The sequence below is a fragment of the Budorcas taxicolor genome, chromosome 5 (genome assembly GCF_023091745.1).
Source record: "Budorcas taxicolor isolate Tak-1 chromosome 5, Takin1.1, whole genome shotgun sequence".
NCBI classification, from domain to species: Eukaryota; Metazoa; Chordata; class Mammalia; order Artiodactyla; family Bovidae; genus Budorcas; species Budorcas taxicolor.
This window is the reverse complement of record NC_068914.1, coordinates 159762074-159776422: the sequence shown is the minus strand read 5'-3', so window position 1 is coordinate 159776422 and position 14349 is coordinate 159762074. Positions and strand designations below refer to the sequence as shown.

Below are 14349 nucleotides of genomic sequence, written 5' to 3'. Positions count from 1 at the left end.
CTTGTTAAAAGGAAAAGGGACTCCCACTGCTTTCCCCTTTGGCCAGACTTCTAGTTGGAGACGAGGGGTTTAACTCCTTGTGTCCCGGAAGAGAAGGGCTTCTTCGTGCATTCTGGATTTTGCAAAGGATTCTTTACCAACGGAACGTCACAAAGGATGCCAGATTCTACAGTTGTAGAAACTGGCATTTCTTCAGTTATATAGAAGACATTAGACCACATATGGGAAAACTTTTATTTCATTCTTAACATGCTTCAGCTGGTTCCCCACCCGCCCAAAGCAATTTAAGTACAGCTACAAAAACTTAGGAGCACTTTACTTTGGAACAATTGATATTTCTAGAAAACTTCTGGTTGGGTCTTGGCCATTTTCATTTTATGCAAGATTTCACGCTACAGTTTAGCTTAGTAACACGGCTGTTCCAGAAGACAACACATTTTAAGCATCCACAACACAACCTGCCCCGAGAGTGTTTGCTGATTACATTAATGGTCTGGGTGGTTACAAGGACTTCCGTACTCATTTAATCCAGTTCTTCCTCTGAGTGTGCGCACACTGACAGACACAGGTCAGAACGCCCCTGGCTCCCTCAAGCTACTTCTGCAATTCCACTGCCCCGGCTGAAACTGAGTGGTGCCTTTCTGAGACCAGTGCTTTTTAAACTGAGGAAGACCTGGATGAACCTTTAACGCCGAGGTTCTGCACACCCAGGCGACCGTGAGATCTTCCTTCCCGCTTACAGCCAGGGCGGTGGTTGACGCAGGCACCGGCTGGTAAGCCTCAGGGGTCTGGGGACGCCTAGGTCTAGGGTGATCTGGAATGGGAAGAGTTAATGGCCCACAAGTCCCCTCACCCGCTCGCTCCCGCCACATTCCAGAGGGACAGGGCTCAGTGACACGCTGCCCAGGACCCGAGTGAAGAGCGGGAGCCCTCTGAGAGCCCTCTATTCTTCGCCATCTCTCGAATTAATTAACTGGAAATGAGTCTTGTCAATGTTTTGGAAAGGCAGAGGGGGGAAAAGCGACTGCTAGAATTAATCACAGTGAGAACTACTTCAGCCGCCTGCCAGCGCCCAGAAAACCCCCCAAGAGGAGACAAAGAAGGGAAGGGGAGAGCGGGCCCGAGCAAACTTCCAAGTCTTTGCCAAAGAAGGGACATGCGCTCAGCGAGAGGAATTTACTATCTGCGGCCACAGTAAGTACAATCTATCACTTAAATGCACATTGTATTCCACAGGGACAGAAGCAAACCAGACAGCTACATTTTAAAGCAAAGAATCAACAGGACCCTCAAGCACTTTCACTTTTAAGCTTATATGCATTTAACTCTATTATCTAGAAGATTCACAGATTCTTAAACGTGTATGTAATAAAATCTTCAAACACTTGCGATTTCACATACTGCGAAAGATCCAGGAAACAGATTCCAAAAATTCAGATTTTTTTGGATGGAGAGTTCATTCACTAAGAGGGAAAAAAAAAAGGAAACAAAATTGCAGATGTGACAGAGCTATTTACAAGAACCATCAAAGGAAAAAAAATACAAGAGAATTTTGGTCAACGATAGAAATAACGGAAAGAAACCTGAAACAACCCATTCAGCATCATACAAGGAGCTTTCTGTTCTTTTCACTGCAGCCAACATTAGCTGTCTTTTAAAGAAGGTCTCATTACTGCCAGAAACTTTTACACCATGTGAAAATTTTGATATGCCTTTTCTTTTTCTCCCCTAGAACAAGTTTGAAATTTCAACTCTCTTAAGAAAATGGCAGGGAAAGCCCGAACAAAAAGTTATTTGCAATTAAATGTAGGGCTTTCTTTGCCATCTCAGGAGGCAAAATACATCCACCCATGTTCTTATGAAGCAATCACATCAAAGTGTCACTTCGAAGGTGATGGGGAAGTGGGGACCACTTTCCATAGACTGAAGGGGAACTAGTCCTCCTCCTGAATACTTACCAGCTGAGGTGTGTCACTAGTTGACTTCAGAATCAGCTTGTCACCCCTCTTTTCAACTTCAAACCCCATTTTCTTGAGCAGGGATGCATCTGCCAGACCCTGCTCCTCCATCTTCGCAATCAGGTCTTGGTTTTGGCTGTTGTCCTCCGTGAGGTTTCGGATGGCGTACACCACCCACTGGGTTAGAACTGGGAGCAGAGTGAAGGAATCTGCCAACATGCTTTCACCTGAGCATCACTGGAAGAGGAGGAGACGGGCAGACGACCCTAAACACCCAGAGTCAATGAACACTTTCTCCTGGAGGACGTGCTGTGAATATGCATGCAGAGCGGGAAATAATTCAAGAGGCGAAGACACACATACACACATGTATGTCCAACGCTGTGTGTGTCCAGCAACTGGCACAGAGAGGCGCTGGACTGAAAGAACAGAGGGGGAGGCAGAGGCTTAGAGAAGCCGCACGGGAAGTGTGTGAGCACAAGCACACACACACGCGCGCCTGTGTGCTGGACAGTTTTGTTACTGAGTCACCAGGGAAGGAATAAGAGCAATATAGAATGAGTCACAAAGACGCTAGGGTAGAATCGGGCAAGATCGTCTTGTTTAAAGTAAGCCCAGTTATAGCTGAACACTGGTCTCCTGGGCGCCACGTGGGATCCCCTCACTCTGTAGAGGCGGAGCAGGCCTGTGAAGGCCTTACTGTGCCGTCTGAATGCGGCGCCTCCCTGTGCCCCAGCCCGGACCTAGGTGTTGCATGCGGTGTCGGTCATGGCACACACAGACAACTAACGAGAACGCAGACTTACTGCGCTCTTTGCTGAGGTCTGTACTTCCCAAGAGCTGTGGGAACCTCAGGAGGGCGCTAGGCGGCCACTGCAATGTCCTTCTGTAAGACTGCCCTAGTCTCGGGCCCAGGGACAGAGAGACGCCAGGAACACTGGGCCTGGCACCCTCTGTTGGTTCAGAAGGAACAAAGTGCCAACCGTGGAATAAACACTTTTTCCAAGGAACAGAGGCCTCCCTGCCCCGTGATCAGGGGGACAGCAGCAGGAAAAACGAGTCCTTCCTCCTTGTTACCAGCGTTTCCCAGGCAGGCCTGTCTGATGCCACATCGAGGTATCTGCTCCCCAAAAGGTGATCAGACGGGTCCCTGAACTCAAGAGTCTGCGCTCCGGATGCCATCCCAAACCTTGGCTCAGTGGTGAGGCTTCTCTCCTCAGCACGGGAGTCGCACAGAAAGGCCTCCATGCGCACAGAGCGCGGGAACCTAACTGCCCCTAGTTCACTGACCTTGAAGGAAACCAGCAGAACATGAGCCCGTCCACTCAAGTCAGGCAGCCAGGACATAGGAAACCAGCGGCTCTGGGCTCAGCAAGTGCTGGCTGGTTGCTCCCTCTCAGTTCTGCCGACGCGGCCCACAGTCACGAGCGCACACGGACCCACTGGTCTCTGGAGGCAGACCACCAAGACCACTGGTGGGTACAAGTGACCAACCTTTTCCACAAAGGGCAGAGAATGGTGGCTCATGCAATCCTAAGATAACTGCCCTAAATGGGAAAAATGCTCTCATCTCGCCAGGACCTGTCACCCTCTCACAACAAAGCCCAGGGCCTTTAGAAGGCTGTACCTCTTTTCTGGAGATGAATCCACAGACTCTCAAACGCATACAAGTTGAACTCCTCCTCCTCCACAATCACCAGAACCCCACTTTGTCATGGGAGAGAGAATGAAAAGGATGATCCTGGGCAACAAAGACCTTCAACACATTAGTGGCTTTCTCAGCAGGGCTCACTCACTACAACTCACATCTCGCGCAGGACGCCATCATCTCCATGCAACCCCTGCTGCAGAAAGAGGTGAGGCAGGGGTCAAGAGAGCGGAGTGGTGCAGGAGCGAGCATCTGAGGCTGAGTCTGGGCAAGGCCGTGCATCAGCCTGGAGCACTCCAGTTCCTGTGTGTGACAGCTCTCCAATGCTAAATGACAGGCGCAAAACACTTCTTCCTGAAGCTTCCTGGCTATTCACTCTAATGGAAAGAAAGAGGGGAAGTTCCCAGAAATGCACCGACAGCGCCTCACAATTGGAGGGCTGGCTAGCTCTGCAATCGAGGCATCAGATGCCAGCCTTGCCACCACCAGCTGCCAGTGCCGAGTGTCTCTGGAGGAAAGCGCCATCTTCCAGAGCTTCGGACTGTCAGATGATCTCAGCTCCAGGGCAAACGACACCCCAGGCTCCGGCAACATCACCTCGCCAGGTGGCCTCCCATCTTTCCACATGCGAGCCCTGACCTGGGACCTGCTCCCCCTCGCCTGCCCCTCCCCACCCGGGGCGAGCAGCTGAGACCCCGCTCCTGGAAACCCACCTGCTCTGTCCCGGCCAGCCCCGACACCAGCTTGAGCTGGGCGTGCCTACTGCGTGTTTCCAAACATTCTCTCCCTTCTTCTTTTTCCTTTACCAGTTCACATCACATTGCACCTGCTGATCTGCTTATGCGTTGGTGAACTAGAGGGCAGGAGCCAGAGTCCGTTTTCTCGTCCCAAGCATGCAGCTAGACCCGACACACAGTGGACGATGATGTGTGTGCTGACATCCTGGAAGCTATACTTACTTGTTCATGTTTCTGTCCACCCCAACGCCCTGTGAGCTCTTCACAAGCCAGGATGATGGCTTTTTTACCTTCTGTCCTCTGCTCCAAGCGTGGCGCTGGAAACATCTGCTCGCTGTCCGAGTGAGCGGACGCCGCCTCCCACCCACCGTGTGTGCACGTGTGTGTGTGTGTGCCACCCACCACGTGTGCACGTGTGTGTGTGTGTGGAGGAGGTGTGGTGGCACTGCAGTGACCCACATGGGCTGTGCTTTTCCGTTTTGTTCTTGGTGTGGTTTCCTGACTCAGGGCTTCGCAGGGTGGAAGATTAGATGAAAGTTTATCAATATAAATGCAACTCAGGCAAGGAAGCCGGACCGTGTAAATAAAGGTCCAGGATGACGAAACCCAGGAGAATCCCGGTGTGGATGGATGGAAGGGTGGCTTGCAGTCACGCCCACCTAGGGAGTAACCCTGGGCTCTGCGGACATCCTGTGATGGTGTTTCAGCATCTTACCCCACTGTTCACTTGCTCATTTCTGCAGAAACCTCACACAGTCACTACTCTGAACGGAGGAAACAGTGACATTAATGACGACCGTCCTGATGATCAACCCTACAAGCACCCGGGGTCGTGCTCACACCCGGGGTGGTGCTCCCAGCCGGGGCTGTGGGGACAACCGGGACCATCCCTGTCTCCCGGGAAGCAGGCTCCTGGCATAGCCTGATGGGAGCAGCACTGGAGCCCAAAGCCGGAGCGGCAGTTCAGTCTTCTCCCGAAACCAGAGTTCAAAGGGCAAACAGATGGGTTAAGTGGAGGGCGTGGGAGGGGTCTAGACAGTAAGGCCACACGGTCACGGTGGGGTCAATTTCCCAGAACGCTGAAAATCAAAACACACAAAACAGTGAGACCCCAACACATCTCACTCAGACTTGTATTTCATATTCTTTATGTCATAAGTGAAACCAACCTTACTTCCTCTCTCAGGCGGACCTCACCCAGTCCTGCCGGGCACTGTGATTAGACGTGAAAGGTGTGCCCTCCATGTCGACCTAAGTGAGCACCCCGTTTGGGGTTTGTGCTGTCCGCCTGTAAATCAAATACCACAACAATATCCTCCACCGTGTGTCTATTTCCAGTGAGAACATCCTGGCACTACTGTCTAGGATCTCTGAGTTCCTAATTTTAAGCTGTTCCTTCGCAACGTCTGCGTTGAAGAGAAGCAAGGAATCCCAGCCCCAGGACCTGGCTCATGAATATGCATGACTCCCCTCATTAGGAGCCGGAAGGGCCAGGCTGGGTGCCCCGCAGACCCAGACAGCCTGGAGGGTCACAGGGAGATGAAAGCGGCCCGGTTAATATTCACATTGCCCTCTCGTTCCCTCTCTACCGAGACAGAAAGCAAGCAAGAGGGGGGAGAAAATTAAACATCTTCCAGAGTCTCTAATCCTACCAACACTCCAAGCGCTCCATTGTCTGCTCGGCTTTAGAAAGAGAGCTTCTAACGTTTCCATAGCTACTCCAAACAGAAGGCGTGAGCCTGTTTGTAACAAAACTGCCTTCAAAGAACCCTGCGATCAGCACTGGAGTGAGGACTCAGTTCGGCCGGCCCTTCACCAGAGCACGTGGTGTCTTGAAAGTGCTAGTGATGAGCGCGCGGACTGAGCACCTGGGAACCCCGGGGCCTGGAGAGCTGAAGGGAGATGCGGCCCCAGGACCCAGCACCCGAGCGGCGGCAGCCATGAGTGCCTCCTCTCCACACCGTCGGCTCCACGCTGAGCCCTGCAGCCCCGCACCAGGCAGGTGAGGAGGCAGGGCGGGGCAGGGGAGTGCGGGCTGGGAGGCAACTGGAGACGGAGAGAGACCCCACGGCCACGGCACTGCTAGCCCAGGGCTAGGACTGACGTGCCAAACGCACCCTGAGAAAGCCAGGTCCGGCGAGTCAGGACACTGGTGCTGGGACCGCTGATGAGGACGACACTCATCTGACTTCCAGCTACTGGAATCACTGCAACTTGAAGTCCTTCAGGTGATGGGGGACCAGGGCCCTGTGATGAGAGGGACTCTGCTCTGGCCACTGTGCTCAGTGTCAAGAAGCTGCTGAGAACAGGGGCTGGGGGAATTACGGCCTGTGATTTTGAATGGATGCAAGTTAAAAAGTTTCCATGTTTTTAAAATTCATTAATTTACTTTGGCCACGCCGTGCAGCTTGTGCAGTCTCAGCTCCCCGACCAGGGACTGAACCTGGGCCCCCGGCACCTCCCAGGAAGCCCCTAGTTTTCATGTTTTTAAATGGTTGGGGAAAAAACAAAAAGAAGATACTAATTTGCGACACACAAAAATTACGTGAAATCCAAATTCCAGTATCCATAATAAATAAAGTTCTATTGGCACACAGTTACACCCATTCATGTGCGGACCGCCCATGGCCGCTTTTGTGCCGCAGTAGCCGAGCTGGACTGCTATGATGGAGACAGAGTGCCCAGCAAAGTCTAAAACACTGATTAAAAGCAGCCCTTTACAGAAGAGGTCTGCCAAATTGCCCTGGGAACATGGAAGGAACCGATATATGCTCGCTGAATGAACGAATGAACTTTTCAAAGGGCTGGCACTAAAAACTTAAAACTATTTGCTGTCGCTCAGTCGTGTCTGACTCTCTGCGACCCCCACGGACTGCAGCACGCCAGGCTTCCCCGTCCTTCACTACCTCCCAGAGCTTGCTCAAACTCGTGTCCACTGAGTCAGTGACTCTAACCATTTCATCCTCTGTTGTCCCCTTCTCCTCCTGCCTTCAGTCCTTTCCAGAATCAGAGTCCTTTCCAATGAGTCGGCTCTTCGCATCAGGTGGCCAGAATACTGGAGCTTCAGCTATTTAGACTAAAACAATCTGAATGCTGAAGGATTTTACTGACTTCTCAGGATATATGTGTGTATGTACATAAACTATGTAGTATCTATTTATGGTTTTTATATGTTAACATGCCTGCAGATGTATAATGTGCAGATATTTAACATCCTATGTATAGTACGCATATAACAGATATCTGTGCTATAGATAACATCTATATTTCATCTTGCTTGCAGAATACTAAAAAAATATATTTTTAGACAACAAACCCATGTACAGCCAGGGGTTTACATACTTGACAAACTTTCCAAAGCATACTACTCAGCAGGGCAGAGAACACACGTCAGCACCTCGGCTAAAGCTGGCCTGAGGACAGGACGCCCAGGCCACCTTGTTAGGCTTGAAAACCACATCGTCACCTGCCCTGAGACTTCCCTCAACACGAGGATGCTTTGGAGGCAACGTCCACCTCTAAGCTGGTATCTTCTCAGACTAAGTAAAATGGCAGAATTTTTCAGAGTGCAAAGCAGTAGTTCTGTTTCAAGACTTTTCCAAAATGCTTCACGTTGCTGAAAACCGAAACACCTCAAAATACGGCAGTTCTCGCCAGCCAGAGGGCAGGAGGGCAGGAACGGGACACTGAGGGCGACTCCTCTTCCTGCTGAGTGACAACCGTCCTGCCTCCCCCCGGCCACGCAAGTCGGAGAGACCCTGAGTGCCCAGGGGCCGTGTTCCCAGTGGGCTCACTTCTCTGACCCTGACCCCGTCTGCAGGAGTGCCCTAACCAGCCTCTGCTTTGCTCTTCAAGTATTTACTTGCTGAGAGGAAAAAAGGAAAAAAACAAGGCATTTCCCAAACTGCTGCCAGGGAAGGCCAGGCCCCACCAAGGCTGCTGCTGCCGCCGGAGTAGGAACCTGTACAAACAAACCGCAGTGGGCACCCGAGTGGGGCTGGGGTCGGGGGGAGACGGGAGTCCTCGGACAGCGGGCAACCTGACTGTGACACGGGGGATCCAGAAGAGAGGGTCCTCGTGGAGGAGATAAAGTCTGAAAGACACTGCTAGTGCCCATTAATGAGGAGCCACCCCCATCTGCAGGGCTGAGCTCTGTGTCCAAACGCTGGGACACTCGGCTGTGTGGTGACCCGCATCCAAGCTCTGCCTTCATCTCCAACCATCACTTCACTCAGTTAAACTACAGGCTCTCCTCGCTCAGAAAGTCAGGGTCCTCACTGGGCAGATGGCATACTGGCCCCCTCGTAGGGTGCTGGAAACCAGAGTGTGTTCAGTCCCCGCCACAAACCACCCGTCCTGGCGCGCTCTTCCTTCTCCGCATTGCTGGTCTGTCTGGAGTCTAACTCTCCCCCCGCGTTTCTGCATTTTAACCCGAGGGCACATCTCTGCGGCTCAGGTGTGCCAACGCCGGCCAACGCAGACCGCTCGAGGCCCTGGAGTCCGTCCTAGCAGTGAGTGCAAGTCAGTGTATGTGCCCTCTCGTTCACCGCCTCACAGCTGACGGCTACTACTGAACGCAGCAAGCAAGCACTGCAAGGCGAGGGGAGGTGAAAAGTGAGCGTGCCAGCACATAGCCACGCCCCACTCGTCGTGACCCCACGGACTGTAGCCCACCCGACTCTGCTGTGGGATTTCCCAGGCAAGAACATGGAATGGCACGGGTTGCCATATCCTTTGCCGAGGGCTCTTCCTGACCCCGGGATCGAACCCTGGTCTCCTGCATTGCAGGTGGATTCTTTACCAGTTAAGCCACCAGGGAAGCCCCAACAGAAGAGTGCAGGGGAGCAAATTATTGCCAGATTTGGAAAATGAAGGTCACAATCACAGTAAAGTGATACGCTTGTGTTTCATAGGTGCTACCGGAAGGAGAAGAGTCTCAGTCTTTATTGAGGCTGAACATCGTCTCGGAAGCTCCTCTGCTCTGAGAGCTGGGGCTGCTTTTCAGCCTCCAAATGCCCAGGGAACTAGAACATCAAAGGAAGTGGTGCAGAGGCCCAGGGGAACACTGCTGAATTCTCACAGAAACATCCCAGCATACAAGTGTCCACCAGAGAAACACAACCCGCCTGTGTCTGAATGATTCTGAGACAAAGGCTGCATTCACCAGCCTCGGTGCGCACGGCTGACTTCCCATCCACGACCGCCTGCAGGCGGGGACAGTCACAGTTCGAAGGCTCCTCTCTGCTCAGGAGCCAGAGCCGTCCTGCCGTCTCCCCAGGCTCCCTGCGTCACCACGTGGGCGAGGAACCGCGGAACCGCTGTCCTCAGCCTGGCCCTGGCCGCGATGAGCCCTCCGGCCCTCAGGGCCCAGATTGGTCAGGCACCGGCCTCCGAGGCTCGCCGCCGCCACCCCACCTCGCAGCCTGTCAGCGTGGGGCAAAGTCATAGAAGACGACACCCCGCTTGGCCTGTGGCCACCCCACACTCCCCACTCCAAAGCCCTGTGGTGCATGGGGGCTGCCGGGCAGGTACCTCACGTCCACGGGCTCCGTGGGAAAGGGCCCCCCGGGCCTGAAGCTAATTCTGTCTGTGACACACTCCGGGACCATCTCACCACTTCAGAGAGCCGCGTGGAGCGGCCGTCAGCCTGGCAACAGCCCCACAACAGGCCTCGGGCTGGGATGGAGCGAGGCCACGTCTAACCAAACCACACCAGAGGGCCGGGCCACCAGGCGGCTCCATGTGTACTCGGGGGCTCTCGAGGGCACACAGTCTGAGACTGACGAGCCTGGCAGGGGGCGGGGCAGGGACGGCCAGCCCAGGGCCTGCCACGTGGTGCCAGGCCCGCCACGTGGTGCCCGCCCCACCACAGCCCTCACTCCCTCCGCCGCCACTGCTCACTCTGACCCTCCTGTGGAACGTGTGCTCACGCGTATGCACACTCACCAAGGAGGAGGCGGTAAACGCTGTGGGCGCCTGGCCTCTGTCCACTGAGGGGGCGGACCCCACTCCTGCCAGAGCTGAGCGGTATGTGCGACGCTGCCGATGGCACACAGGCAGGCCCCGCCACCACACCACCTCAGCCTTCGGGCTCCAGGGAGACCTCCTCCAGGAGAGGCCTTCTGAGAGGCGAACTGCTCAAGGGAAGGCAGGACCCAGGCTCCACTCACGTCAGGGGCTCCGCTGATGGGGAGGTCACTGGGCCCTGACAGAGAGAAACTTGTGAGGAGCAGCTGGCGGAGGGGAGAGGGTACGTCCACAGCACTCTGCTCTCTGGAAGAAAGGACTTGCTGGCCTGAACAAATTTCTAGCTTCAATCAATGTAAGCAAAGCTCTGCAGGGGAATTAAGTGTCTCTCACATAAGCCACTGCTATTTATCTGCATGAAGTCATAACAGTAATAATAAGCATAATAGAGCTTATCCACCCGCAGGGCCACTCCGGGCACTGACAGAAAGTCCCCACCTTCACCAGCACAGCACTCGCGGGAGGTGATGCCAAACCTTCTATTGATGAGAAAACAGACCCAGCAAGTAGAGGACCTGATGGGGTTGGCCTGGTCTGGAGGCGGGCTCCAGCCCCTGCCCCTCTGCCCTAAGCCCTCCTCAGGGACCAGCCCATGAGGGGAGACTAGTCCATGGAGGGGGACTAATCCATGGGGGAGGGGAACCAGTCCATGGTGGGGTAACCAGTCCAGGGCGGGGGACCAGCCCAAGAGGGGAGACCAGTCCACGGTAGGAGACCAGTCCATGGAGGGGGACTAATCCATGGGGGGGGGACCAGTCCATGGCGGGGGGGAACCAGTCTATGGGGGGGGGACCAGCCCAAGAGGGGAGACCAGTCCATGACAGGGGACCAGTCCATGGGGGGGGGACCGGTCCACGAGGGGAGACCAGCCCATGAGGGGGGAGACTGGTCCACGAGGCGAGACCTGGAGGAGGCCCGGAGCGGTCCCCTCTAGCCAGGCTGACTGCAAGCTTCTGAGCTCTGCCTACACATCAGGGGAAGGAGCGGCAGGTTTTTAAGACTTGAAACAGAGTCCCTTTCTCTCAAAAGATGAAATAAGCCTTCAGATGCTGGTCAGGGTGATCACCTCCGCAGAACACCTTCCTGGGTGACAGTGACCCGTTTAAGATGAAACTCCAGCCTGGAGTAGACAAGGCGCACGTGCGCTCAGTCACGACACCGTGTCCGACCCTGTGTGACCCTGTGGACTGCAGCCCGCCAGGCTCCTCTGCCCACGGACTCTGCAGCAAGAACGCTGGAACGGGCTGCCAGGCCCTCCTTCAGGGGGTCCTCCCGGCCCAGGGATCGAACCTGTCTCCTGCATCTCCTGCACTGTAGGCAGATTCTTTACCGGTGAGCCACCTGGGAAGCCCAGAAAAAAGTAAGTAACCGCATCTAAATTACGGAAGATTATTGTTTGCCTGGTACTAACAACATCTATATGAATAAAGCATAACCAGGGGTCAAAAGCAGCTCTCAGACACGAAGGCGTACACAAGGAGCACCAGCAGCGCGGGGCTTCTGGAGGGCTCTGGGCTGGGCGAGGCCCAGCAGCTCCCAGGGGTCGGTGCGCTGCACGCGGGCCACCCGAGTGCCTGCGCCACCTGTCCTCAGTCCAAACTCCACTAGTCTGGACACGATGAGCCCCCAGGTCACGCAGCCCAGGCTGGTGGCCTCTCCTCCCACCACCCACAGCAGCAACCAGAGTCAGCAGGCAAGAGCAGCCGGCCCACGGTCTGGACAGGCACAGACCCGCGGACGCCTCACGCTGTCTGTGCACACTGTGATCACTACCAGCTGAGCTGAGCACTGGGGGCATGGGCGATTCTGTCGCCTCACTGAGGGAGGACCACCACTGTGCGGTGTCCACTGCACAGTCAAGACCACCTTCAGCGGGAACCGAGAGCGTGCAAACGCCTCCAGCACTACTTGGAAATAAGCACCCGTGACACCTGAGCCAAGCTGGCTGCAGGGGGAATACTAACGTCTCAAGCTCTTCCTTGACGCAGGTCTTTCTAAAACTTCTAAAGTACTGGCTGTCCCATGTTGGGGGAACCTCACTGAATTTCAGAAATCTAATACTTCCACATGTTTTCCCTCTCCTCTGTGAACAACATGCTTCTTGACACTTACACTGGAATGAGAGCAAGCGATTTAGATACAAAGGCGGGTTTCCACTGTTAACACACATCCAGCCTCTCAGGACTTAACTGCCATCTGGGTGCTCGTCTGACAAACACAAAGGCCCCGTGCTCGGCGCAGGGGATCTAGTAACTAACAGGACACGCAGGTCCCCGCCCCTGTGGCACTGGTGTCTAGACAGGAGGCGGGCATCAGCCTCAGAGAGACAGACCTGCAGGCTGATGTGGTCAAGCATGAGCACAGGAGGACAAGACACGGATGAGGGAGGTGGGAGACGGCGTCTCTGAGGAGGGGACTGAGGTGAGAACTCGGGATAAAGAGAAGCTGGTCACCTGGTGCGCTGGGGAGATAGCAGCAGCGCCGGCCATGCGCGACCTCACGACAGGAGACACAATCTGGGCAAGGCTGGGGCTGGAGGCAGGATGCTGGCAGAGGGCAGGGGTCGAGGCCAGAGGCCAGAGGAGTTTCAGGCTGCAGGAAGGAGTCTGCATTTTATACGATTAGTATCCACTGAAAGAGCTGAAGCAGAAAAATCAGGCAGCTCTCTTTGGCAGCCGTGGAGGGTGGCTTGGAGGGAAGACAGCGTGGGAATGGGGACCAACCAGCATCCATGACAGCAGGAGTGAGAGTGGACGAGGAAGGACCTGGGCTCAGGCTCCGGCGCTGCCCGCCTGAGCTCCATGCCCAGGCGAGGTGGCTTCCCAGGAGGTGCAGCAGTGAGGAACCCACCTGTCAGAGAAAGCAGACGCAGCTTCCACCCCTGGGTGGGGAAGATCCCCTGGAGGAGGACACGGCAACCCACTGCAGTATTCGTGCCTGGAGAACCCCATGGACAGAGCTGCCTGGGGGGCTAGAAAAGCCAGATCACGCAGGTCGATGAAACCCCGTCTGCTCAGTTATCAACAGCAGTTAGTTCTCCAGCTGCCAGCACTCCTCCCGAGGAAGGGTCGCCAGTTCATGGCCTCTCACGAGTCACTGTTTCTCACCCAGCATCAGAGCCCACAAGAGGATTTTATTAAACACAACACCATTTCTCAGGTCTTCATTCTCCCTGTGCCAATCTCCAACTAAGGGACAGAGAGTCAAGGCGATCACCATGGAGGGGGGCAAAGCAGAGAGGTGGGCACGTGTATGTTCACCTGTAAACTCAGCTTCAGCTAAGTGCCCATGACGTGAAGGCCTGACGCCGCAGTCCTCCTGAACTTCCTAGAATGTCCAGCGGAGAGAAATAAACACACTACTAACTGGTCAAACAACTACAATGTGAAATGATAGGATAAACGAGACAATAAAAAGTGGCCTCATTTGAACTGGGATTCTGGCAGACTTCTCTCAAATAAATAACGTTAACTCTACCTGGGAGAATGGCCAGTGTAGACGGAAGGAGACCCCGGGAAGACGGACAGCAAGGGAGCCAAGGTGCCGAAGGAGAGTCAGGAAGGGCCGCCTGACGCTGGGTGTGGCAGTGTGGGGACGGTCTAGGGGATGCCTCCTAGTGAAAATAAAACTTAAACTTTAAATGGTGCTCGTTAAATCAACCAGCCAAAGGAGCAGACCCTTAAGGACAAAAATGAATGGCAATAAATGTTCGCATAAAGTTTTGTTTCTGGTTTGGAATGAACTGTACACGGTGGCACTTAAAACATGAACAGTAACCACGGAGAAGCCAAATTAAGAAAACAGAGTCGTCGCCAAGCCAGGCGGGCCAAGCGACTGACAGGGACTCGAAAGCAGCAGCTTCCACGTTCTCACAAGCCCAGGCGGAGGGGGAGCAAGGGGCACACGGTCGCTTGCAGGCCACACAGCTCCTGCCAAGCACCTCACCTCGCGAAGGACAGACTCCCGTTTTCCAAGAGGC

The 14349-nt window shown here is 54.5% G+C and overlaps 1 protein-coding gene across 1 annotated transcript in view; it reads right to left on the bottom strand.

The window, feature by feature from the left end:
* Positions 1 to 226: 226 nt before the first annotated feature.
* The window catches only part of ATXN10 (ataxin 10), a 145162-nt gene continuing 131039 nt past the window's right edge, over positions 227 to 14349 (bottom strand). Inside the window, exons 11-12 of the mRNA XM_052639835.1 lie at positions 1959 to 2146; positions 227 to 1463 (exon numbers count right to left, since the gene is read on the bottom strand). Of these exons, the coding sequence (XP_052495795.1) occupies positions 1461 to 1463; positions 1959 to 2146 (191 nt within the window). The 3' untranslated portion in view covers positions 227 to 1460. The remainder of the gene's footprint in view (positions 1464 to 1958; positions 2147 to 14349) is intronic.